The sequence below is a fragment of the Podarcis gaigeae genome, assembly GCF_964106915.1.
Source record: "Podarcis gaigeae genome assembly, chromosome: 9".
Classification (NCBI taxonomy): Eukaryota; Metazoa; Chordata; class Lepidosauria; order Squamata; family Lacertidae; genus Podarcis; species Podarcis gaigeae.
Genome location: NC_139685.1, coordinates 61,628,356 through 61,651,863, shown reverse-complemented (window position 1 = coordinate 61,651,863; position 23,508 = coordinate 61,628,356). Strand labels below are relative to the sequence as shown.

Sequence of the window (23,508 nt, the reverse complement as noted above, 5' to 3'; positions counted from 1 at the left end):
CCGTGGCGATCACTCTGTCAGTGCAAGCATTTCAGCTTCCCAGACAAAACAATATCCCCTTTCCTCACCCTGTGTGCTCTTCCATGGGTTCAGCCAGCCACCCCAGAGTGAGGTTTGGCAGGGTGCATTGCAGGGGGAGAGGGGGGGGGAAGGCCTGTTGCATATGTAGAAATCTACAAAATATTTGTAATGTGGATCTGATGGGGTGTTCTTTGACAGTACTCAAGTACTCATGCAGCATGGCATGTCTTTGAATGTCAGAATAACTAAGTTAGCTATTACTTTCAAATCCATATTTTTATTAATGTATTTTTGTGTAGTTTACATTCAATGGGTTTATTTTAAAGGTTTTTCATTCTAAAATAAAGTTATCATAGGCTTTGTCAGCTGCTAAAAAAGAGTGGGGGGGGGGATCCCCCAAGATGAATAAGGAGTTACGTGTTGCCTGACACAGGAAATGAATAAGCAATGCAGTATAAAAATGTGATTTTTATATTTATATTATCTTCATTTAACACGAAGAAATCAGGCCAGAGTTGTTGCCTTTTGGTTACCAGAACAGAGCAAACAGTGACACTAACTTGATACACTCCAGCAATCTTTTTCCATCAGTGCCCCTTCAGTTACTGTTTGAACAATACAAATCGAAGAAAGTGCTCACATTGGATGTGGAAACACTGGATATGGAAATATTGGGTATTTTTATCCATGGGGGAACACATCTGTGTCTCAAAATTCTGAAAGGAATACTGGTTCTGAGTATCTGACCACAACTATAGTAACAGAAAGCAATTTGAGTGCAGGAAGCAATCAGTGAAGCAGGCTTAAACTTCATCCAAACTGTTGTTATTCATTAATAAATGGAGACTACAAGGCATGTCCTATAAATGATTACAGTTCTACTCCTAGGGAAACATTTGAAGGACTTAGCATGGATCTTAAGCGTGTACACTCAGATGTAAGTTCTATTGATACTTCAAAGTGGTACAATGGACGGGGGAGAGACTGAAATTAGTACATTAACTGACAGCCAGTACTTAACACTTATGTTTTCTTGGCCCGTGTTGCAATTCACTTTATGTTATTCAGAGCATGAGTATTAAATTCTGGATCAGTGAAAGTAATGTTATAATCACTTTGTGGTCTTTTCTTGGTGTGATTCCATGCATTAAACATGGCACTTTTAACTACAAAAATCATGAATAACTTCTGAATATAGGGAGATACTGGAAGAAAACAGTTGCTTCCCCACCCCTCTTAAATTGGGACTTTTGTACTGCTTTAAGCGGTTCACTTTGCAATGTCAAAACTGTAAAATCACAGCAGAAAACTTAAATATAACAAGTATGAAAAAACTGCTTGCTAAATGTAACAGGTGGTGTAAAAACACTTCCTCCCTTCCTACTTCATTAGCATCCAAGTCTATCATTTTAGAGCAGACAATCGGAAACTTGATTCCACCTGGGGCCAGAAGGACCTCTTCTGTGTTCCTAATGAGTCTGGTAAATTAGCCTTTGCTGACACAGTGAGAAGGGAGCACTTTGTTGTACATAAGGACTTGTATTGTTTGATCGCTACATAACTGAAAGGGCATTGATGTAAAAAGGTGCTTGTACAGAGGTTGGAGGGTATCGGGTTAGGTCAGTATTTGCACCGTTCAGGTAATCACATGGCAGCAGGGGGTGTCTATAGAATTCTGGACTGTCCTCTTAAAGCTGCATGGAGAACTGTAAATAATAAATAAAACCCTTTGCAATAAGTTCTAAAGTCGCCAACAGGCCATAGAAAGACAAAAATCAATTTTCTAAAAGAAATAGCGTGTCCTCTTTTTCTAGATGTTTGAATGGTTGTGCAAATATGCAGCAGGAATTCTAGATCTGGCTGGTATTTAAAAGATAGCCTCCGTTCTTTGGCAAAGGAAACTGGTTAAGCCAAAGACTTGTAAATAAATTTGATGCTGGAGTTGATGAAAAGGGGCTACATCCACACACAGGACTGTTTCAAGAGTTTTCCATCGGATGGGCAGACTTCTCACGTGCATCCAGGAAATGCGTCTGAAATTTACCTTTCATCTTCTTCCAAAATTACATTTATTCTCATTTTAGAAATGAGTATTAATTCTGTTTCAAGGTGAAGGGATAATAAAATGCCCAGAGCTGTTTCATATTTATTTAAAATGTAGTTTTACTTTCAACATTGCTTTACCTCACTTTTGAATCTTGAGTCGTTTACATTTTCAAATTAACCCTGGTTTCATGTGTCTGTAATAATGGCATCTCCAATGTGGTTCCCTCAGATACCCACTCACCCCCCTCAGTGCACACCAAGGGCTATTCCCCTCTAAATTTCTATTATTCAAAATTGAGAATTGGAGAGGTGTTTGTTGGGGAACGATGTCTGTTTCTCAGGAGTGTCGCCTGCTTCTTTTTCACTGTATTTTACTTGCTTCTTGTTGGAGTTTTGTGGGGAGGGGGAAGAATTCTGAGCACTACTAGTTTCATTCTGTGAAATAGGCATATTGTGGTGCTCCATTTAGATTTCTGAATGTGTCCCTGGCCCACAAAAGGTTGGCCATCCCTGTTGAATTAAGCTTGCCCTTTTCACCAAACATTATTATTATTATTATTATTATTATTATTATTATTATTATTATTTATACCCCACCCATCTGGCTGGGTTTCCCCAGCCACTCTGGGTGGCTTTTCCAACAAAATATTAAAATACAATAGTTCGTCAAACATTAAAAACTTCCCTAAACAGGGCTGCTTTCAGATGTCTTCCAGCATTCCATTCCAACATCTTCAATTTTTAATTTCTTCAACAGTCTTTAAGAGATGCTAATTCAACACCTTTCCCTTGAAAAATGGATCATACCAGGGCAGGCATTGTTAGTTGAGTTTAACTTATTAAAACCTTTAAACTAGCTGTTGAAAATAATGTAATTACATTCCATTGTACCTTTTCATTCTCTCAGCATATGTATTTTTTATAAATCAGCTTTGCTTTTAAGGTATGTTATCGGCATGTTCTTAACATGAAAATTGTCCACGTTTCCCTGCTTCTAATTGCATAGCATTTGATGCTTTTGTTTCTGTTCAAAACAGAGGGCCTTTTCTGGTAGCCTTGGGAAAGTCTTGGCACCCAGAAGAGTTTAATTGCGCACACTGCAAAACCTCCATGGCTTACATTGGCTTTGTGGAAGAAAAGGGAGCTCTTTACTGTGAGGGCTGCTACGAGAAGTTCCTTGCCCCTGAATGTGCCCGATGCCAGAGGAAGATACTTGGGGTAAGTAATAAAGTTGTCAAGTTAAAGTTTTGGACTAGATGTTGGAATCCTTAACACTAGATCAGTTCAGAAGTATTGAGACATATGCAGACCTAACTGCGGAACCTCGTAACTACCTTTAAAAGACTGAATTGCAGAAAGTCAGGAAACTCCTTCTCTTGTACCTTATCCAGGGTTAAACAATACACTGGCAGTGGAAAGATTTTTTATCATGTCCCTGATTAGATTTAAGTTCAGAAAAGAATGGTCTGGAGGCTGGCGGGGATGATGCAATAGCCTACTTCATAATCTCTGAATTGTGATTATGATTAAAATGTAATAATAATAATAATAATAATAATAATAATAATAATAATAACCCACCCATCTGGCTGGGTTTCCCCAGCCACTCTGGGCGGCTCCCAGCAGAATTAATGATAATAATAATAAAGCGATAAAACATTCCCTAAACAGGGCTGCCTTCAGATGTCTTCTAAAAGACTTGACATCTGATGGGAGGGCATTCCACAGCCCTTCATCCAAAGATCACAACATAAAAATAAAAAAATGAGAACACAAAATACATAACAACACAGAAACAAACCAATATGTCTCTATGAAGCCTTTACTAGTAAGCTGTGAAATTTGTAATCATAATATCCCAGGTGGCGTTCTGCCTGAGATGCTTGTAAAAAAATAAGCACCTACTACCTAACACATTTAGGTATGAAATTTATTCAGGGCAGAAAAAATTGTTCAAATTATATGTTCAGATTCATAGGCATGGGGCGACCTGAACTCACTCGTCTCTTGCTCCCTTGTTATGATTCTCAGCCTACGAATGGCAGTAACTTCAGAAAATCTGGTTCAAGAACTACATTCCTCAATGCTTTCTCCAGTTTCTTTCCTTCTTTCCTTTTTTCTTGTAAGAAAAAAAAGGTTTCTTCATGGTTAAGAGAACAGCAATCCATCTCATTCCAGTCCTATAGTGATCAACATGGTGGTGGTGTTTTTTGTCTCTCCTGCATCTAGGAAGTAATAAATGCCTTGAAACAAACCTGGCATGTTTCCTGCTTTGTTTGTGTGGCTTGTCACAAGCCCATACGCAACAATGTTTTCCATTTGGAGGATGGTGATCCCTACTGTGAGACAGGTGAGCATTTTACTTGACTCAGTATGTTTGTGTTAGTTACACCGGCATCATGTTTTTCCTCTACAAAATAAGACCCACCCCTTGCTGTTACCAGTACATCAAACTTTTACAGATGGAGCTTCTCTAGTTTGGCTTGTTTGTTTAAATCAGGCTTCCTCAATCTCAGCCCTCCAGATGTTTTGAGACTATAATTACCAGCATCCCTGACCACTGGTCCAGCTAGCTAGAGATCATGGGAGTTGTAGGCCAAAAACATCTGGACGGCCGAGGTTGAGGTAGCCTGATTTAAAGAAACAATTTATATGCTGCTTAACTCCAATTGCCTCTAAGTAGTGTCTAAAAAAGACAATAGATTTAAAGGGTAAAAATCAGTTAAAACTATAAAATCAGATTTAAGTAAATTTGGAGTCCCTGATTGGGTAGGAAAAGTGTGGGGGAAATGGCACTTGGTTCATTTCTGTCATTATTTTGATTATCTACATAGGGTTAGATCCAAAGGTTTCTTTCCTGTAATGGAAGAGCTCTTTTCTGATGGAGAAAGGGAAATAAGCAGCTGGTATTTTTCAGCTGTTTTTATTTAGCTGTTACAGAAAACTGTACTTCATTAACCTGGACCTTGGTCATTAGTAACCGCTTAAGATGCTAGAGAGAATACTAAAGTAAGAATCCCAAAGTAACATGTTCACACATGTCTGAATTGGAATGTGTTTTGCAGAACTTCCTTTGATGGCAAACAATTTTGTTTTCCCTTGTGTTCTCTTGCTCTCCTTTGTTCTTTTAATAGTTCCCCTATTTTTATCATAAAAAATGCAAAATATGTAGAATTAAAAATCACAATTGTTTGCTTTTCCTGTGTTTTTGAGTGGGTTAGTGGTAAGCTATCCCCCCCCCCCCAACAAGACATAGGATTGGCAAAACCAAGGAACTGTCTTTTTGGCACAGGATAACATATTGCTGTGTGAACCCAAGAGATGCCTCAAACTTGGCAGTAGCTAAGAGTAGATGGCGGTGTAAACCCTGGGAACCAACCTCAGTGGCATTGAGTGGAAGTAGTGAAGCTGCAATACAGAAAGAATGGTTAGATGTCTAAGCTAAAGGCACCAGTTTTGCACCCAGCAAGCCTTCAAGCTAGATTTCTCTGTGGAATCAGAGACTGGAGATTAGATGAACAAGCTTCAATACAGGACATCACTGACTTGTCCTTTGTAAATTTTCTGTGCACAGATTACTTCAGGCTGCTGTTACCATGGTTAACGTAACAGGAGAAAAATCTTAGACTGTGTGTCTGGGGTTGAAAGGGAAGGAAAACAGAAGCTTTTCAATCTGCCCTGGCTACTGTTTTCTGTCTTCTGTAGAAAGGCTTGTAAACCTCTTGAAACTGTAAACAGCAGCCAAGTTAAATAGGCGTGCACCCATTTTCAATATGATACTGTGAAATGGAGAGGACTTTTTCAGGTTTAAAATGAGCTCTGTTTGAGTAGTAAGTTATACCAAACTTAGTAAACCCTTTAAGTTGTAGAAGTAGCATCCATATGATCTTAGGGAACTGAGTTGGTCACTGGGAGAAGGGCAATGAGAGTTATAGCCATATGCTGAGATTGCTTTTGTTGCAGGAATGTATTGTGTTGGATTCCTTGGAGAAAAACGGAAGGGTTTCCTTGCTGTCTGTTTCTGATTTGCTTATATTGATTCCATTTTTATTATTTATTTTACTGTATTTTTGATTATGTGAGATGCTTTGAAAGTTCTCACAAATGAAAGGGAGGTATATGAATTTCCTAATGAATAAATAAAAATGGTTCTGGCAAATAAAGAGACAGTGTGGTGTAGTGGTGAGGGTGTTGGACTAGTACTTGGGAAACCAAGGTTCAAATCCCCACTTGGCCATGAAGCTTCCTGGGTGACCTTGGGCCAGACACGCAGCCTCTCAGCCTAACCTACCTCATAGGGTTGTTGTGAGGATTGAAGGGGGAATCATGTACACCACCTTGAGTTCTTTGAAGAAATGGGTGGGATATAGATGAAAGAAAGAAAGAAAGAAAGAAAGAAAGAAAGAAAGAAAGAAAGAAAGAAAGAAAGAAAGAAAAGTATTGCAATGCCACAATTTTTAGAATTTCATTTTTTCTGATGTGTCTCTCTTCAGTTAAGAAAAAACCATAGGGTGATAATCCAACTTAAGTAGTACAAAGAGGAGACCTATTGAAAACAGGAAATACCCACTGGTTTCAGTTTCTCTACTCCAGGCATGACCAATGTTAAGTTGTGGGTGAACATATCAGACGACACAGCGATTCTTCAAACAGCTCTTGTTTATTCAGAGGCCAGAACAGAACAGAACTGAACTGAAGGGCTAACTCAGAATGCTTATATAGAGCTCCAGTACAACGTTACTGTAGCAACTTTCTAAAACTATCCAATCACTGAACGTCACTTTCGATCCTTCATTTGCATAAAAACTATCCAATCACTGAACGTCACTTTTGATCCTTCATTTGCATAACTATCTACAGTATCCCCCTGCTGGCCCAGGGTGAGAACTTCAGTACATAACAACCAACATTGAGTGTCGCTTATGTAGTGGTGGAATGCTAAAGGGAAAGGGGATCATGTTCTCAATTCTTAAATCTTCCCATACCTTACCTATGGCGTGTGATTTGAGCACTTATGTGCTTACCGCGACATTTATTCAGATTTAGTGTTTGTTGCAAGTTGAGACATTTTGTTCACATTTTGCCATGCTTGTGTCTGCCTGCACAGATTACTATGGACTCTTTGGGACCATGTGCCATGGCTGTGAATTCCCCATTGAAGCTGGGGACAGGTTCCTGGAAGCCTTGGGCCACACTTGGCATGATACCTGCTTTGTGTGCTCAGTAAGTATAAAAACTTAGTTATCAATGGCAGCAATGCTATTGCTAGCCTGAATAAGATAGGATTAACTTATGAAATGCTCTTTTAATAGTGTTATCTTCTGTGCGTTATGGATAATTCATAATTGTTTGGAGAGCACTTTGCTATTGTGTAAAGCTGGCCTTTTTGGGGTTTTTTTGCTCCTTAAAGATATATTTGATGTGAATTTGTTTGACACTGTTTTCTTAAAACCCTTTAATCATTCAGATTTGTTCCCATCAGTTGCCAAACATACAAGTCTTCTGTTTGAAGGGCTGTAGTTCAGTTGTAGAGCAGATTATCTGCATGCAGATGCTTCCTAGGTTAATGGTTCCCTAGATGGGCTTAAACCATGGAGATTCAATTCCCAACTCAACTATAAAACTCACTGGGTGCCCTTGAGTCCAGTCACTATCTCTATGTTCATAGAGAACATAGGAGGATAAAAAATGGAAGCCGGAGCCCATTTACATATTTCCTTGGGAAAAGAGCAGTACAAAATTACAAGTTGTATCCAACCCATTGTGAGCACAAGCTAGTGGCATTCGCCACGCCATCCTTCCCACTGTAGCTCCTGGTTGTCCCAGAAAACCTCTCCTGAGGCTGACCTTCCTAGGTGAAAGGTTATTGGTGGCTTCTAACAACAATAGAACATTCACAGAGTAAAGCCATCACTGCATCAAATCAGTTCAATAGTGAATTCATTTTTCAAGTATGGATCTTTGCTGAGGCAAGACAGCCACACACACACATGAGAGAGACGCATCAGCAGCCTTGTGGGGGAAACCCGGTGTTTGCAAAATGTATGCTTAGGGGGAAAAGCATCCTAAGGTAGGGGACCCAAAAACAGTTTAGTAGAAGACTGAGCATCTTCCGTAGCCAAGGAATGCTGGTTTGGGGTAAATGGGAGGATAAAGGAATAGACACCCATAAAGAAAGCATGACTGGCTAGAGCCTTGAACAGGAGCACTCTACACCACAACATTTTGTTGCAGATTCCACTTGTATTTTATTCATGTTAAAAGCAAAACAAAAAAACCCAGACTAGTTCGTTTAGAATTCAGTGTGATGAGCACCGAAAACACCTACATTGCTATTAACCAATGTGCTAATTTTTGAAACGAGAAACATTTCTGCCTTTTAAAATTTCATTTCAGGTGTGCTGTGAGAGTTTGGAAGGCCACACTTTTTTCTCCAAGAAGGACAAGCCCCTTTGCAAGAAACATGCCCACTCTGTGAACATCTGAAGCTCTGGGGGTTGCTGAATAATAGATATTGACAGGGAAATAAAGTTCCTGGGTTTTGGTTTTCAGTAGGCTTACTGAAGTATTTATCTAGACTTTTTAACTGTAGAAGCAGAGATTGGGGTGGGGAAGGAATAAAGCTTATGACTGTTTCATGTAATACAACAAGGAGCATTTAGAGCCCTGCAGATGTTGCTGGACTCAAATTCTCATCATCCCTGACCATTGGCCACATTAGCTGAGATTGATGGAAATTGGAACCCAAGTATGTATGTTGTGTTATTATATAGCTATTTTATGTTGTAACCGCCCTGAGAGTATAGGGTGGCATACAAATTTAATAAATAATAAAATAATAATAAGAGCAGGGGAGGGGGCCACAGGTTCCCCACCCCTGATTTAAAATGACTTAGAGTAGTAATGTCAGACAAATGAAGATGGACACTCTCTCTTAGTGAGAGCAAATCTTTGGGACTTTGTGGGATGGGCTGTTTCGTTTTTCTTTTTAAGAAAGGGCGATATTGTTTCAATCACACATTTTGTAGCTCAGCTTGCATTTGTATTTAAGTGCCACTAGTGGTAAACTAAAGGTGGGTTTGTTGCTGCTTCTTAGGTAGGAGAGAGAGGGAGGAGGGCCAATTTTAGATAATGAATCAGTTTAACTGGTATGTATCATATGCATTTCAGAAATATAACCAAGAACATGAAACTGTTTGGCACAAAAGGGAGTATTCATTATTGTAGGTAATTAGGAAATTTGAAAGTAAGCAGTGGTAAGCCAATTCTTTTAGCTCCCACATTGTATAAATATTTGCCTTTTTGCATTCATTTTCTCCCTTAAGAAATGTGGGGGAAAGAGTTAACATGTTATTAACCAATTAATGAGACACTTGGCCATGCAGAGTATAATTTGTATGAGTGCAGATGAAGAACATGCAACTTACCTGCTCTTAAAATGTCATAAATGTTTCTAGAAAATGACTGATGAATATTGGGATGGGGTAAGTCTGATTTGGGTTACGTAAGATCACATCTTATACTTTCTTGTATATAATTTTACTTTATTGTGTGCACATATTTATTTATTGTGTGCACTTCTTTGGTGTAACAGAAAAGGGAAGGGTGAAGGATGAAAAAATGTCAGCTTTCTTAGATGCAATACTCTCATGCACTAGAGCATAGTAAATCAAATAAAAATTAACATACCGGGTAATATTTTGTGGTGTTAGGATATTGTGATTTACCATTTTAACACAGGTGCTTGCTTGCTTGCCATAATTTGTAAATAGATACATGAATTAGTTGACGTTCTTTCTACACATGTCAATCCCTCTGGTTTCTCCAGAGTTAGGAATATGATTTTGTAATGAAATGCAAGGCAAAGTATTTATCACTTTGAAAGTGGAAAGAAGGGAAATAATTTTTACTGTAATGCAAAAGTAGCACCATCCAGATCTTTTTAGACTTCAGTTCCCATCATTCTCACATTTGGGATAGCTGGCTGGAGCTGATAGGTGTTTGAGTCCAACAACTTCGGGAAGATTACAAGTTCCCATACCTGTTTTTAAAGCATATCCTACTATAAGAGGAGCTGGGAAATTCCAATAAGGGCAAACAATTAGTCTGCAACCTCTGGGTAACTGTTAAGTCATCCAAACAAGACTAATAAGTGTGTGATTATGCACATACATTTTATGTGTTCCATTGAAAGAATAAGTTGGCTTCTGTGGAATCTACATAGAAGATTAATGGGCCATGCTACCAAACTGGGGTGTGTGGTTTTTTAATTAAAGTAAAAGTAAATCATTCCTTTCCAGCTGATCATAGGAGCCAGTTTAGCTGTGCTTGCCTTGGTTTTCAGTCACTTCTGAAGAATGACTACAAAACAAAGAACTGTTGCTTTGAATTATGAAATGCTGTGTCACATTGTGTGACTTCACAGACTGGACTGTGGGGCATGAAATATTCCACTTCCAGCTTTATTCACTCCAGTGAAGTGGTATATAAAGTTTATGTATTCTAGCTTTTAAACTTCAGAAGCATAGACTGAATGTGGTTTTTAAGCTATTTGGCCAACGTTGACTTGTAAGTGGCCACATGCCAGTTTATACTTGCACACCTGGCTTCCACTCCCCCAGTCAAAAATGGTGACTCATGATTCTCTCAGCTACATGTTAGGCTATGTTGTTGTGCCATGGCAAATCCTGCTCAATGTCCCATGCCCTCGAAGCACGCATGTTGCAGATTATCACATAGGATGAGAAAATAGAATCCCCTGTTTTGGTTCATGTGCACATTATTGATTGTTCTGTCCTTGCTACATGGCAGAACAGTTTAGCTGGCTGGACCAAGTGGCTGCATACCCCACCTGGTTAATAGTTGTTTGCGTTAAACTGGTTCCTATTATAAACAAATAGAAGCAAAGGGTTAAGCCAACATTAGTTGTACTGAGCTCAGGCCCATTGAAATAAAAATACATTACTAACTTAGGTTCTTGCATTGCGGGGTCCCTTCCAACTTATTCCAGTAGGTCTGTTCTAGAACTTAAGTTGGATACAGTCCTTAAAGCATGGTTCATTATTAACCTGGGATCTAGTAAGCTCTGCCAAGCACTTATGACCACCCAAAAATATAAATATACTCAAGAGACAAGTAAAGTCCATGGGAATTTAAGTTATATTTCCTACCATACTTTTAATAGCAGTGACCAACGTTTTTGCAGTGTACTTTAATTCAGTATCTCTCACAGGCTACTTTTTTGGTGATGAAATTCTTCTATAAACACATATATGATTCTTTTAAGCTTTACTTCTAAACTCTTTTAGATGTGTCATTTTCTTCATTCTCTACACATATATGATGTGGCAAAGTTCATGACCTGGCAATTGGCTGGGAAACTTACAAGTTGAAAAATAATATTCAAAACGGCTTAGTGGACAATGCCAAGAATTTATCAAGTAGTTCCACCAAGTGGTAGTCTCCAAATGTACCAGTAGCTATCAACAACAACAACAACAACAACAACAACAACAACAACTTAAAATAACAGAGAGAAGGATATCTGTATGCAGGTTTAGGAGCACTTCACTTAGAAAATAGCTTGTTTCAGAAGGCAGAGCTGAAACCCAAACTGTTTATGAGCATCAGGCATTAAGTAAAGTAAAATCTTAGCTGCACTAAAACGTTTTTGCATATTGTAATAAGCCAGTACACAGTTATCTGCAAACAGAATATTTAAAGTTCCAGTAGTAAGAGAGCTAAAGCAAAATCTGGGACTAGTTGCACTTTGGTCTTCTTCAGTATTTCTCAGAAGTGGGGGAGTGATGACATTCAGAAGCAAGACAGACAGAAACAGCTCTTGGATTTCCCAGATCATTCTGTTCAGCTTTGTTCTGCTCCAGTCATTGGATTCTGGTGATGTGCATATTATGCTTTGCTTTGTTTCTTCTCTCTCTCTCATTTTTTCTCTTTTTTAAATATCTTGTCTAAATCCAGTTGTCTTTGGATCCAGTTGTTACAAAAAAGCAAAGTCAGCAACATGATAAATAAAAAAGGCATGAAATTACAGTGTACCCCCCCCCCCACACATTTATTTATAAAAATTCTCATCTCTGTGATCTGGCTTACACTGTCAAAACCTGGCTTAATAAACCAGGGCATGCATGACATCCAACTCCTTTATATCTGGAGTAGACCTACTGAAATCAATGAATGATTGGATCCATGGAGTACACGATATCTTCCATTAAGGCCAGCATACATAAGCCAACTTTAAAACATGTCTTCATATCATGGTTTGCTTGGAAGTTTCCTAGTCTGCATGTAATGGGAAGCTGTGGTTTAATTGCAGCTCCCTAGCTTGTTTTCCAACTCCTGCAAAAGGAGGAGCAAAGTGGGAATAAATAGCCGGCCTTCAAGTGCATGGAGCTCATGCATTTCCCATCTTAATTAAGCCAGGATTTGGTTGTGCGAATGCAACCTGTGTTTTCATAAGACAACAGCATGCTTAAATCTAAATTTGATGCCCCGTACCCCTTTAATCTTTGTTTGCAATAATTTATTGTTTAATTTCCCAAATCCTGGGTGCAAAACAGAATATTTGACAGAGTTGTGTGCAAAGATGTCTGATGTCCTCTGTAAACCGGAGAGAGTAAATAGGAACTGCAATTCTATCTCCTCTGACTAAGTTTATCTGATACTGTATTTAGCCTTGGCACAAAGCATTCTCTGATTTCACCTTAGGATACTTAACCATCTATAGTAACATGGTCAATTACTTCGTGATAACAGTAGCCTCATAAGATTCTTATGAGCTGGGTATCTTTTGACTAGGTGAATGTGCTCCTGTTTTCTACCTTGTTTGTACAAGGGAAGGGGGAGCACTGCATATGACTATAAAAAGCTACAGCCAGCTTTACAGGAATCTTGCCCCTGCTGCATTTGTTTAGGCTACAATTAAAGACAAATGCAAGTCTATTTGCAAAACAGTATATTAAACTCCAGAAGCCAAACTCTTAAAGGCATCAAGGCTGGGTTTGACATTTTAACAGCAGAGGGTTGGTTTCTGTCAACCAACAATATAATTTAACATTAAAATGCACCAAGAAACAAAAATAAGAGATCTGTCATTCATTCATTAAGAAACTGTAATCTAGTGTAATATTTATAGTCTTAAAATTCAACAGTGTGTTTTCACAATAAATCCCCTTTCACTGCTCAACCTAGAACAAATCTTTCAGTCAAAAAGGTTTCTGGTTGAAATGTACTGTGTTAAAGATCTTCAAAGCCTTTCTTACAGGACTGCACATAAATCCTTTTAACCAGCACAGGCTTAATTTAGGCTGGAGTTTTACTTTTCTGGGGACGTTAATATCTTGTGCTCAGACAAGATCTTGGTTATATCAGAAACACATAGAGCCTAATTTATTATTAGCAACCTGGTGTTAATTAGGGGGAGTTACTAGAAATAGTTTGCTTGATGGAAATTTATTAGGAAATCACACTTTACTGATGGCAGAATAGGAGTCACTGAAAGAGCCCAGCTCCTACTCGAAATTGACTAATTAACAGGGTGTCAAAATTCCTCTGAGGAAGACTTGGCTATAATCATGGAGACCCTCCCAAAGTCACTGGCTCCTCTGTGCTATTTAAATTTTAAAATGGTGGGGGGAGGGGGAAGTAGTGCTACCCAGCCAAAGTTTCCAAAATGTTGAAATGATCGGTTCTAAATGGATTCATTGATATCCGAGGCTCATTAAAAGAAAATAGGTGCCCCCTGTTCTGCAGACAAAAAGCATCTATGCATATTTATACTTCCTTGGTGGCGGTAATTTTTCCTTCCCTGTGAGCAGCCATTTGTGATTATAACTCGTCTCCCCCCCCCCCCAAATAGCTATGTTTTGTGAACCATGTTTGGATTTTAAAATGGAAGAACATTTTTTTAAAAAGCAAATACCTGCCATGTTTATATTAAGGAATGTGTTAATGAAAGCATTGTTTGTTTGTGTGTGTGTGTGTGTGTTTTCTCCTTCATTTAAAAGTTCACATCTGTGTTTTGTGTGGGAAATGTTTCGGCAACCCTGTGGTTCATGCCAAATCTTTTTAAAACACACATAAAATGGTATAGCCAGAGCAAAAACGTGCTGCTGTCCGTTAATACCGTGGGGTGTAACGAGTGCTTTTTTCCAAGAGAAAAGGGGCTGGTACTCACGGCACGGGGAGGGGCCAGCGTGTGGCAGAGGGGGCAGGTTAGCAGCTTGAAATTCCCTTACCCACCCACTCATCTACTGGGGCACTGCTACCCAGGTGAAGAGGCGTCCCCTGTGGGTTGCAATCACCACCAGCACTTGCCTGCTTGGGTGTGGGAGACACCTTTCCTGCCGGCAGGGCTCCTGAGGCCAGACTCCTCCCCTCCCCTCCCCTGCTCTCTCTCACTCTCACTTTGGGGCAGCTGGCTAAGCCATTGGGTGGTCAGTCAGTGGCTCCTGGATGCAACTTTGACCCATTGCACACATGCATGCACTCCCGTTCCCCGGTCAATTGCCCAATACTACTACTACTACTACTACTACTACTACTACTACTACTAATAATTTATTATTTGTACCCCGCCCATCTGGCTGGGTCTCCCCAGCCACTCTGGGCAGCTTCCAACAAAGATTAAAAATACATCAAAATGTCACACATTAAAAACTTCCCTGAACAAGGCTGCCTTCAGATGTCTTCTAAATGTCAGGTAGATGTCAGGTAGTTGTTTATCTCTTTGACATCTGATGGGAGGGCCTTCCACAGGGCGGGCGCCACTACCGAGAAGGCCCTCTGCCTGGTTCCCTGTAGCTTTGCTTCTCGCAGTGAGGGAACCGCCAGAAGGCGCTCGATGCTGGACCTCAGCATCTGGGCAGAACGATGGGGGTGGAGACGCTCCTTCAGGTATACTGGGCCAAGGCCATTTAGGGCTTTAAAGGTCAATCCCAACACTTTGAATTGTGCTCAGAAACGTACTCCTCTCTCACACAGTCAGTTGCTTTTCTCTCTCTCTCCTGCGTCCATCCCCAAGCTGCCATGCAAGGAAAAGGAGGGTGAGCTGCTGTGTCAACGTGTGCATTGCTTGCAGGCTGTGGGAGGAGGAGGAGGGCACTCCCCCTCCCAAGTCCATCCTGCACTCTGCTGCTCTGGTCTGGGGCAGGGGCAGCGCAGAAACAGCCAGCTCACCCAGGCTCCATCTGACCCATCATTTTATGGCAGCTGTGAGGAGGAGAAACCTTGAGCTTGCTAGCTGCTACCACCACCTCTGCTCTGCAGGGACGTTGCGAGCCACAATCTGCTTCCTGTGCCATGTCCCACCACCCAGTACTATCCTTGCTTCTCAGCAGCAGCCAAGGGGCAACCATGGACTCTTGTGGCAGTGTTCTGCCAGGAAAAAAGCACCGGGTGTAATTAATATAATATTTATTGTGATCACAGTTTTCCCCACTGCAATCACTCTGTCTGCCCGGTTGGTGTTGACCTGTGACGGTACCTTTGCAGTGGTGTTCCCTCCATAGTGGGATGCACCTGACTCCCATCATTACAAAATCTTGGGAAGAATGTGGAAACTTTCCTGTTTACCCAGGCATTTGGTGGCTGACGAATGCTGTTCCTGGCGACGGCACTCAATGGATGGAAGGTTTTTAACTGTGACTGCTCTTAGAATGTTTTGATCTATTTTAGAATGCTTTTGCTTTTAAATGTTACCGTGTTTAAAATGTGTATCTGTTTGCTGCCCTAGACTCATTGGGGTGGGGGGTGGGGAGAGGCAGGATAACAAACAAACAAATAAATGAAGATGTATGTTTTCATTTAAACTATAGTAATAATGTCTAGATTTGCATCTATACATAAATTAGCACATGCATTTTATGCAAACTGTTTTAATTTTTTAATGCGTGTGAGCATGCCAGTTTGACTGCCTGTGGGAACCCTGCCTATATTTCAGCTGAAGCCTTTCCTTGTCTTATATACTGTGTTAAGCTCTGAACCTACTTCCCCCACTTTTTCTTTATTTGTACCCCCACCCCACCTCCAGAATACTTTGCGTGGTGTTTATAAAATATAAGCACAAGAGCAAGCTTCTTCCAAGCTCTTCAGGATGGAGTTTGGTGCAGCTGCTCTGGATGATGGAAAGATCCTAAAGGGTAGTTGCCATGGCTCACTGCGTTAAACAAACCCCAGTGTGTGTTTGTGGTATGCAGATTATGTGCTTGCATCTGGTGATACTCCACGGCATGCTTTTGGTAGACTACTTTATGTCATTCCCTGGGGAATAACTGCTCCGGGATCTCTCCAGACCTAATCTCTGGTTTGATACACTGCCTTGTCATTCGACAGAGGGTCTGAACTCCTTTGGAATTCCTCTCCATCTGGAATAGTTCTCAGTGTGGTGTTGTAATATGGACAGCAGCCAACATGTTCTACTGCAGTTTCTCTATATCTCTATCCCCTATGGAGTTCTTAAAGTCTTCCTGTGGGCACATATGTTTTGGCAGCAGCTGAATTAAACCTCAGAGAAATGCACATTTACATACAACTTAAGAGAAGTGCATTAGGCTTTTTTTGTTGGGGGTGTCTCTTGGAATGTGTGGTGTAATTACAAGGGGGAGGATGGGCAATAGCCATTCGAGTAAGATTACATCATGGGGGATAAACCCATTAATCCTTAAGCTTCTCATCTCATCACTGTCTTTCCTAGCCATTTGCTTCCAAAACTCCTTCAGAGCAAATAAATCTCAAACTCGGTGGACAAATAATGTGGCATATTGCTTTGGAAGGATGTCTGACTTGGGAATTCATTCTTTACCATGAAGATCACAACATTCTTATGAAGAACTGTTTTTTTGGTTTTCTTTTGCATCACAATGAAAAATAAGCTCCTATATTTGTTCTGTAAGATTAGTAACAGGCCAGATTCAAGTTGCTCTGTTAGTATATAAAAGCATGTAACAGCTTGGGACTACTTTACTTGGAGGGATCACCTTGAGCACAACATGAGCCCACTCAAATGCTTCAATCTGTGGAACTGGCACTTTTACAAGCTCCACATAATATTCATTCCATACCTGTAAGGAACCGAACCTTTTGAGTGGCAGTGGCTACTCACTAGAACCCCCCACCTTTTAATATTAAGGCACCTTCATTGGCATCTGCTGAAAACTTTTTTGTTTTGGCAAGATCAACCAGACATGTAATGTTATTATGCAGATGTGTTTTAAAATGCTGGTTTTATCTATCTATCATCTAGCTATCATCTTTATTTTTATAAATGTTATGCTTAAAGGTAAAGGTAAAGGGACCCCTGACCGTTAAGTCCAGTCACGGACAACTCTGGGGTTGTGGTGCTCATCTTGCTTTACTGGCCGAGGGAACCGACGTTTGTCCACAGACAGTTTTTCATGTGGCCAGCATGACTAAGCCACTTCTGGTGAAACCAGAGCAGTGCACAGAAATGCCGTTTACCTTCCTGCCGGAGTGGTACCTATTTATTTACTTGCCCTTTGACATGCTTTCGAACTGCTAGGTTGGCAGGAGCTGGGACCGCGGGGATTTGAACTGCCGACCTTCCAATCGGCAAGCCCTAGGCTCTGTGGTTTAGACCACAGCGCCACCCACGTCCCTAATGTTATGCTTACCTGTTTTTAAAGTTAGTTTGTCCTTGTATATCTTCCTGTATACATACAAACATAAGGCTGGCAGAACCAACGGTAACTTGTTGTGACTTGTTTGCAAAACATTTTGAGGATAAAATTGTTGCATTCACTGACATCTTGACTCCACTGTTACAGGAGAGGACTCTCAAGGGGTGTCCGGTCCTATTGTGTTGGATGAGTTTCAATTGGTAAGGCCTGAGGCTGTGGAAGAGGTGCTTGGGTCAGTCAGGATGATGGCTTATGCTCTGGACCCACTGTTTGGGGTTGTTGTTGTTTAGTTGTTTAGTCATGTCCGACTCTTTGTGACCCCATGGACCAGAGCACGCCAGGCACTTCTGTCTTCCACTGCCTCCCACAGTGGGTCCTCCTTGCCATGGCGAAGGGGCTTGAATAACTCAGAGAAGCTATGAACTATGCCGAGCAGGGCACCCAAGATGAATAGGTCATAGTGGAGAGTTTTGACCAAACGTGATCCACCTGGAGGAGGAACCGGCAAGCCACTCCAGTATCCCTGCCAAGAAAACTCCATGGACAAAGACTGTTTGGGGTACAAGCATGAAACTGCTAGTTTTCTCTAGTATTAGGAGTTCCTATTTCCCCACTGTAGCAATTAGGCTAGTAAACTTATTTTCCAGGGTTATCTTTTGAATCGTATTGGGCTTATAGTTGAGCAGCTAGCTGCTATTTCTGGAACTTTATCAATCAAAACACAGATCTGGTTACAGATAATGTCAGTCATTTACTTAGTGAGAGAAAGTAATCACAGCTGCCAGGTCACTTTCACGTAGGACATCTGGCTATAAATGTTAAATATCCATTGTGAAAATTATACTGTTAGCTCTCCTGTTGTTTTACAAGAGATCTTTGGTCACCCACGATATACAAATGCTCAGTAAGAAAGAAAAAAAGACTTGCAAAAAATTATCACGTTAAAGAATGGGTGTGATAAAGACTATACCGGCTTTGTGAATGCTAGCTGGCTCCTGGCTATCTTGGGAGTAATATGTATAAAATGAGTGCAGACATATTTGGAAATTTGCTGGTAACTTTAACTACATGGCAAGAACCCAGCACTTGCTTTAATCTCTTCACAGGGTGCTAGGCTGTGTGAGTGAACATTTAAAGAATGTCCATAATGGCTCCTCATAATCTCTTTGAAACTCAATAATGGGGGGTGACAAAGTGGAACACGCTTTCAGCCTAACTAGGGATCTGTGGGCACTCCCAGACTGCTTCTGGATTCAATCACATACTAGCAAATTCAGGTCATGCAATTATAGTTGAGTGGAAGGTCTTGCTCAACAAATCCACTTCTCCCAAAGACTGAGCTTTTTGCAGTAAGGAAAGTGATGGGGAAATGCAGAGGATAACCCTCTTGCTTTAATTCCAACATTGTCTAACCACACTGCAAACTAATCAGGATGGATGCTTGATAAACAACTTGTCCTGTGTGGTTTACTTGAGGTCTGGGACAGTTTCTTCTCATGACCTCCAGGCTCACAGGAGATGGCAAGCGAAGCTGGAGGCTCGGGGCCGTTGATGTACTATCCAAATAGCTGCATGTGAGGCTGCTCAAGAAGTGGGTCCTGTGGTTCTCCAAATGAACTAACTCCCATCACCTGTGACTACTGGCCATGGTAGCTGAGGGTCACAGGCTCTCCACCAAGGCAGTAGGTGGGGAGGGGCTTCAGAATAGGCCTTAGCAGAAGATCTGAAAATATGGGGTGGTCTGAATTGATGATTTGAGATATCCTGGTCCCAAGCAGCAGCCCCTTGAACTGTGCTTGGCAATACTAGGGATGCCAATGGAGCTGTTTTAATCCCGTTAAAAACGTATTAATGCTACAGCAGAAAATAGGCAATATTATTTCTCCAAAATATTGGCTTAGCCTTCCTTCTTTACTAGAGCTTCAATACTGTATACTTTGGCACTTCTACCTATAACCTAAGTCTCCATGCCATTCCATTTGTTTAGTCTACTGGAGCAGCACTTTGTGCAAACAATTTTTTTAAATAAAAAAAAAATCGCTCAGGAACCAAAGTTGAAAAGAGCTTAAAGGTATAGGTTGTGTGCAGCCATGAAGACTGTCATGCACACTTGACACTTGTTCCTTGTCCCAGGAGACGCTTGTTAGTGATATTCAAAATATGGTATTTGCATGCCACAAGTGAAAGACTCTTACAAACAGAGCGATCATTGACCTGTAGTAGACAAGCACTGGTGAGATGCCCACAAATATTTCTCTGCACAACAGATACATTTTATGCATAGAAACTGGATTCTATCAGGGGTGTGTGTACACACATACCAAGAGATGGAGGGAAGGGCAACAGCAAAACTCTCATTTCAGAAATGGTGAAGTGAGTTAATTACAAGCCTGGTGCATTCTTGGTTTCAAAGTTCTGAGACAGGAACTAACCACAGGATCCAAGCAACCTACTTGGCTGTCATTTGTACCCATTAAAGACTGGTGGGTAACCTGCGGCTCTCCACATGTCATTGGATTCCAGCTGCCATCAGCCCTAGTCAGCAGGGCCAACAATCAGGGGTGATGAGCACTGCAGTCCAACAACATCTGGAAGGGCCTAGGTTCTTCTGCCCTGTTAAAGGCAGCAAGATGGCGCTCTAGTCAGTTAGAAGCAGTCTCTGAGCAACAGGCACATGGTCATAGGAATGCATGAATCTCATCTTACTTAGGGCCAAACAGACTGCCCATTTCTGTCTGTGGTGGCTGCAGCAGGAGAAGTTCAGCCTGTGCTGCTCTGCAGCTGCTTCAGACTACTTGTGTTCTAAGGCCTGACAGCAGCATGGCAACACTGCCCTGGGCTCCCCTGGGCCAGAGAGGTGGGCCTAGGGAGACACCATCTTAATTTCCCCAGTGCCCTAGAGCAAGGGTGGATCAGAGCTACTGAGTGACCATCCAGAGATTGCTCAAGGATGCTGTTGGAGGCATCTGAATACCAGTTGTTTGAAACTGCAGGAGAGCTGTTGCGTCCATGACCTGTTTGCTGGCTTCCCACATGCATCTGGTTGGCCACAGTGAGAACAGGACATTGGACTTCACGAATCTCCACAGGCTCTCCTGTGTTCTTACATTGCTCTGGGGCATTGATGCTCAGTTGTTTAGAGTGTGGTGCTGGTAATGCCATGGTTGCAAGTTTGATCCCCATATGGCACAGCTGCATATTCCTGCACTGCAGGAGGTTGGACGACATAATCCTCAGGGTCCCTTCCAATTCTACAATTCTGATTCTAAGATTCTAGTACAGGATTCCTCAAACTCAGCCCTCCAGATGTTTTGAGACTACAGTTCCCATCATCCTTGACCACTGGTCCTGCTAGCTAGGGATCATGGGAGTTGTAGGCAAAAAACATCTGGAGGGCTGAGGTTGAGGAAGCCTGTTCTAGTAGATCCCCGGGGCTTTCCTATTTATTTAACACCGAAGACAAAAAATGAATTCCCCCACTTTAATTGCGTAGCTGAAATGAAGAAGGCTAACCAGAAGTGGTCTTTTGTGTGAAAATCTGTTTTCATTAGCAGTACTTATCGGCTTAGAATGTGCTCAGAGGCACGCTGTTCTTTCATTCCAACTATAGGCCTTTTGTGCCTGGCTCTGGCTGGTACCTCTTGGAGTTCTAGAAAAAACAAAAAAGATCTGACAAACCTGAAGCCTTCCTACCACTGCCCTGGAGTGATGTTGCTTGGTGGGAAATGAGTATGGCACCCCTAAAGCACTAGCTATTGATTGCAGTTCACTGATGCTGCTGGACAACCTAGCATAAGGACCCACCAAAGTAATAAGGGGTCCATCAGATGGCACTTTACTGAGGGCTTCCTAAAACCTGAATTTTGTTTTGGGGGTTTTCAGCATTACAGGCTGAATTCAGTGCAAAGGCTGGCTCTGATGGCACTAATGCAGATGTACCAAAGAAATTAAACTGGTTGGGCTTTACAAGTTCATTAATGAATTAAACTCACTAAGGGCCTTGCATACAAACAATACATCCCTTGCCCCTTTGGCTTACAATCCAAAAAGACATGACACAAAAAGAATATGGAGTGGGAGGGTGGAGGAAATAAGCACTCAGGTCCTCTTCTAAGAACCAGCTGGGGTGGGAACAGGGCTGGATGTAGGTTTGATGAGGCCCTAAGCTACTGAAGGTAACGGAGCTCTTTATATGTCCAGCTGTCTTTTGTCAACAGCAAATTGCCGCTGTTTTTTGTGTTGAATATACACTATATGGTAATTTATGGACCTAATAGGTATCTAAAGCCATTTGCACATGCAGAATGTAGGCAACCTATATATAGAAATGAGCAAACCAGTGGTATTTTAGGGAGCAGGCTAGCAGGCAGGGCCCATTACTTACATCATAGGAGCTTGCACAACACAAAACTCTTGCTGTATGTAAGTTTTATTTTATTTGTTTTTTTATCTTATATTTTGGAAATGTACATCCAGTTTCTTTTCCCCTTTATTTTTTTTTGGCGACCCCCAAGAGAGTGGGGCCCTAAGCTATAGCTTGTTTAGCTTATACATAAATCCGGCACTGGGTGGGAAAGTTGACAGAGAGGAGCCAAAAGTTTCTCATCTCTCACTGCACTGATAGAGGGGCCCTGTTCTAAACACCTCTGCTACAGCCTGACGCAATGGCTCCTGCCTGGTGACAGTCAAAGGAGGGAGGAGTCAAACATGCCCACAGTCCATGCACAACTCTCAAGCTATTGGGAAGAAAAGCTGGATATAAATGGAACTTGTGGAGCACTGCAAGCCTTGGCTGTAATGTAACATGGAGCACTGCAAGTGTGCTGACAGATGAATGTGCTACATAACACAAGGGTTCACATAACAGGCTTGGCACATGCCAAGGCAGGCCAAAAGTTAGCAAGGGGGGAAAAACCCCTCTTCCTGTCGCTGTCTGAAATTGTCCTGAGAATAGGCGGTCAATTGTCACTTCGGCTGGAAGCCCTCGCATTTGTTAAAATTTATTTTTCCTTCTGAAATCCCTGATACTATTTGGCGCCGATTCTTATATTCACAGAATACTCTTTAACGGGTCTATGGCATTTTATTAGCCTTTAAAAGTTTTAACAGAGTATGTGTCTAATTTCTTAATGTGTTCCTATTTGTTTCCTTTTTGGTTATTTTTGGTACGAAGTTGTAAGTTGGTGGTGTTGGATTTTATAGCCTTGGCACTGTCATGGTTCCGCAACCTTCCACCCCGTAGTGGAAGCTATGTCAAAACTTCCATTATAAGCTCTTGTTTTCAGGAGTTTATGACTTGGGCATACAGCCGAATCCCTAAATATATGCTTTCGTAGCTGCTGCTGCTGCTGCTATTATTATTATTATTTATTATTATTACAAAATTTAATTCATAAGCAAGTAATTTAGCTTTTTTATATATCAAAAAAAAAGTTGGTAAATATTTTCAGGTTGCCTTGCACCCCTTTGTAATTAATCATCTTTTTATGTAAAGCAAAATATTTGATCATGATTTCTTAGCATTGCCTCCCTCGACTTCACTTAATAAGTGCTGTGGGATGAAACAAAAAAAAATGGCAATCAGTTAGCAAATAGTGTGATTTCATTGCCATTTACATCTTGTAAAAAATTTAAATGGACAGGATATTAAACATTGAAAAGTGGCTGCAATTACTTTTGGGGTAATTTTGCAAGGGTTTTTTGTTCTACTTTCCAATCTGTTTCATAATGAAAATACGCACAGAAGGAAGCATTTTAAGTTACTGAAAAATAAACAATATTGCTGATG

The 23,508-nt window shown here is 41.0% G+C and overlaps 1 protein-coding gene across 5 annotated transcripts in view; it reads left to right on the top strand.

The window, feature by feature from the left end:
- Window positions 1–12,117, top strand: part of PDLIM5 (PDZ and LIM domain 5) — a 129,481-nt gene extending 117,364 nt beyond the window's left edge. For all 5 annotated transcript variants that reach the window (XM_083756436.1, XM_083756435.1, XM_083756434.1 and 2 more), the window contains 4 exons: window positions 3,105–3,285; window positions 4,297–4,417; window positions 7,175–7,290; window positions 8,464–12,117. In XM_083756436.1, coding sequence (XP_083612562.1) covers window positions 3,105–3,285; window positions 4,297–4,417; window positions 7,175–7,290; window positions 8,464–8,553 — 508 coding nt within the window. In that variant the 3' untranslated portion in view covers window positions 8,554–12,117. The remainder of the gene's footprint in view (window positions 1–3,104; window positions 3,286–4,296; window positions 4,418–7,174; window positions 7,291–8,463) is intronic.
- Window positions 12,118–23,508: the final 11,391 nt, after the last annotated feature.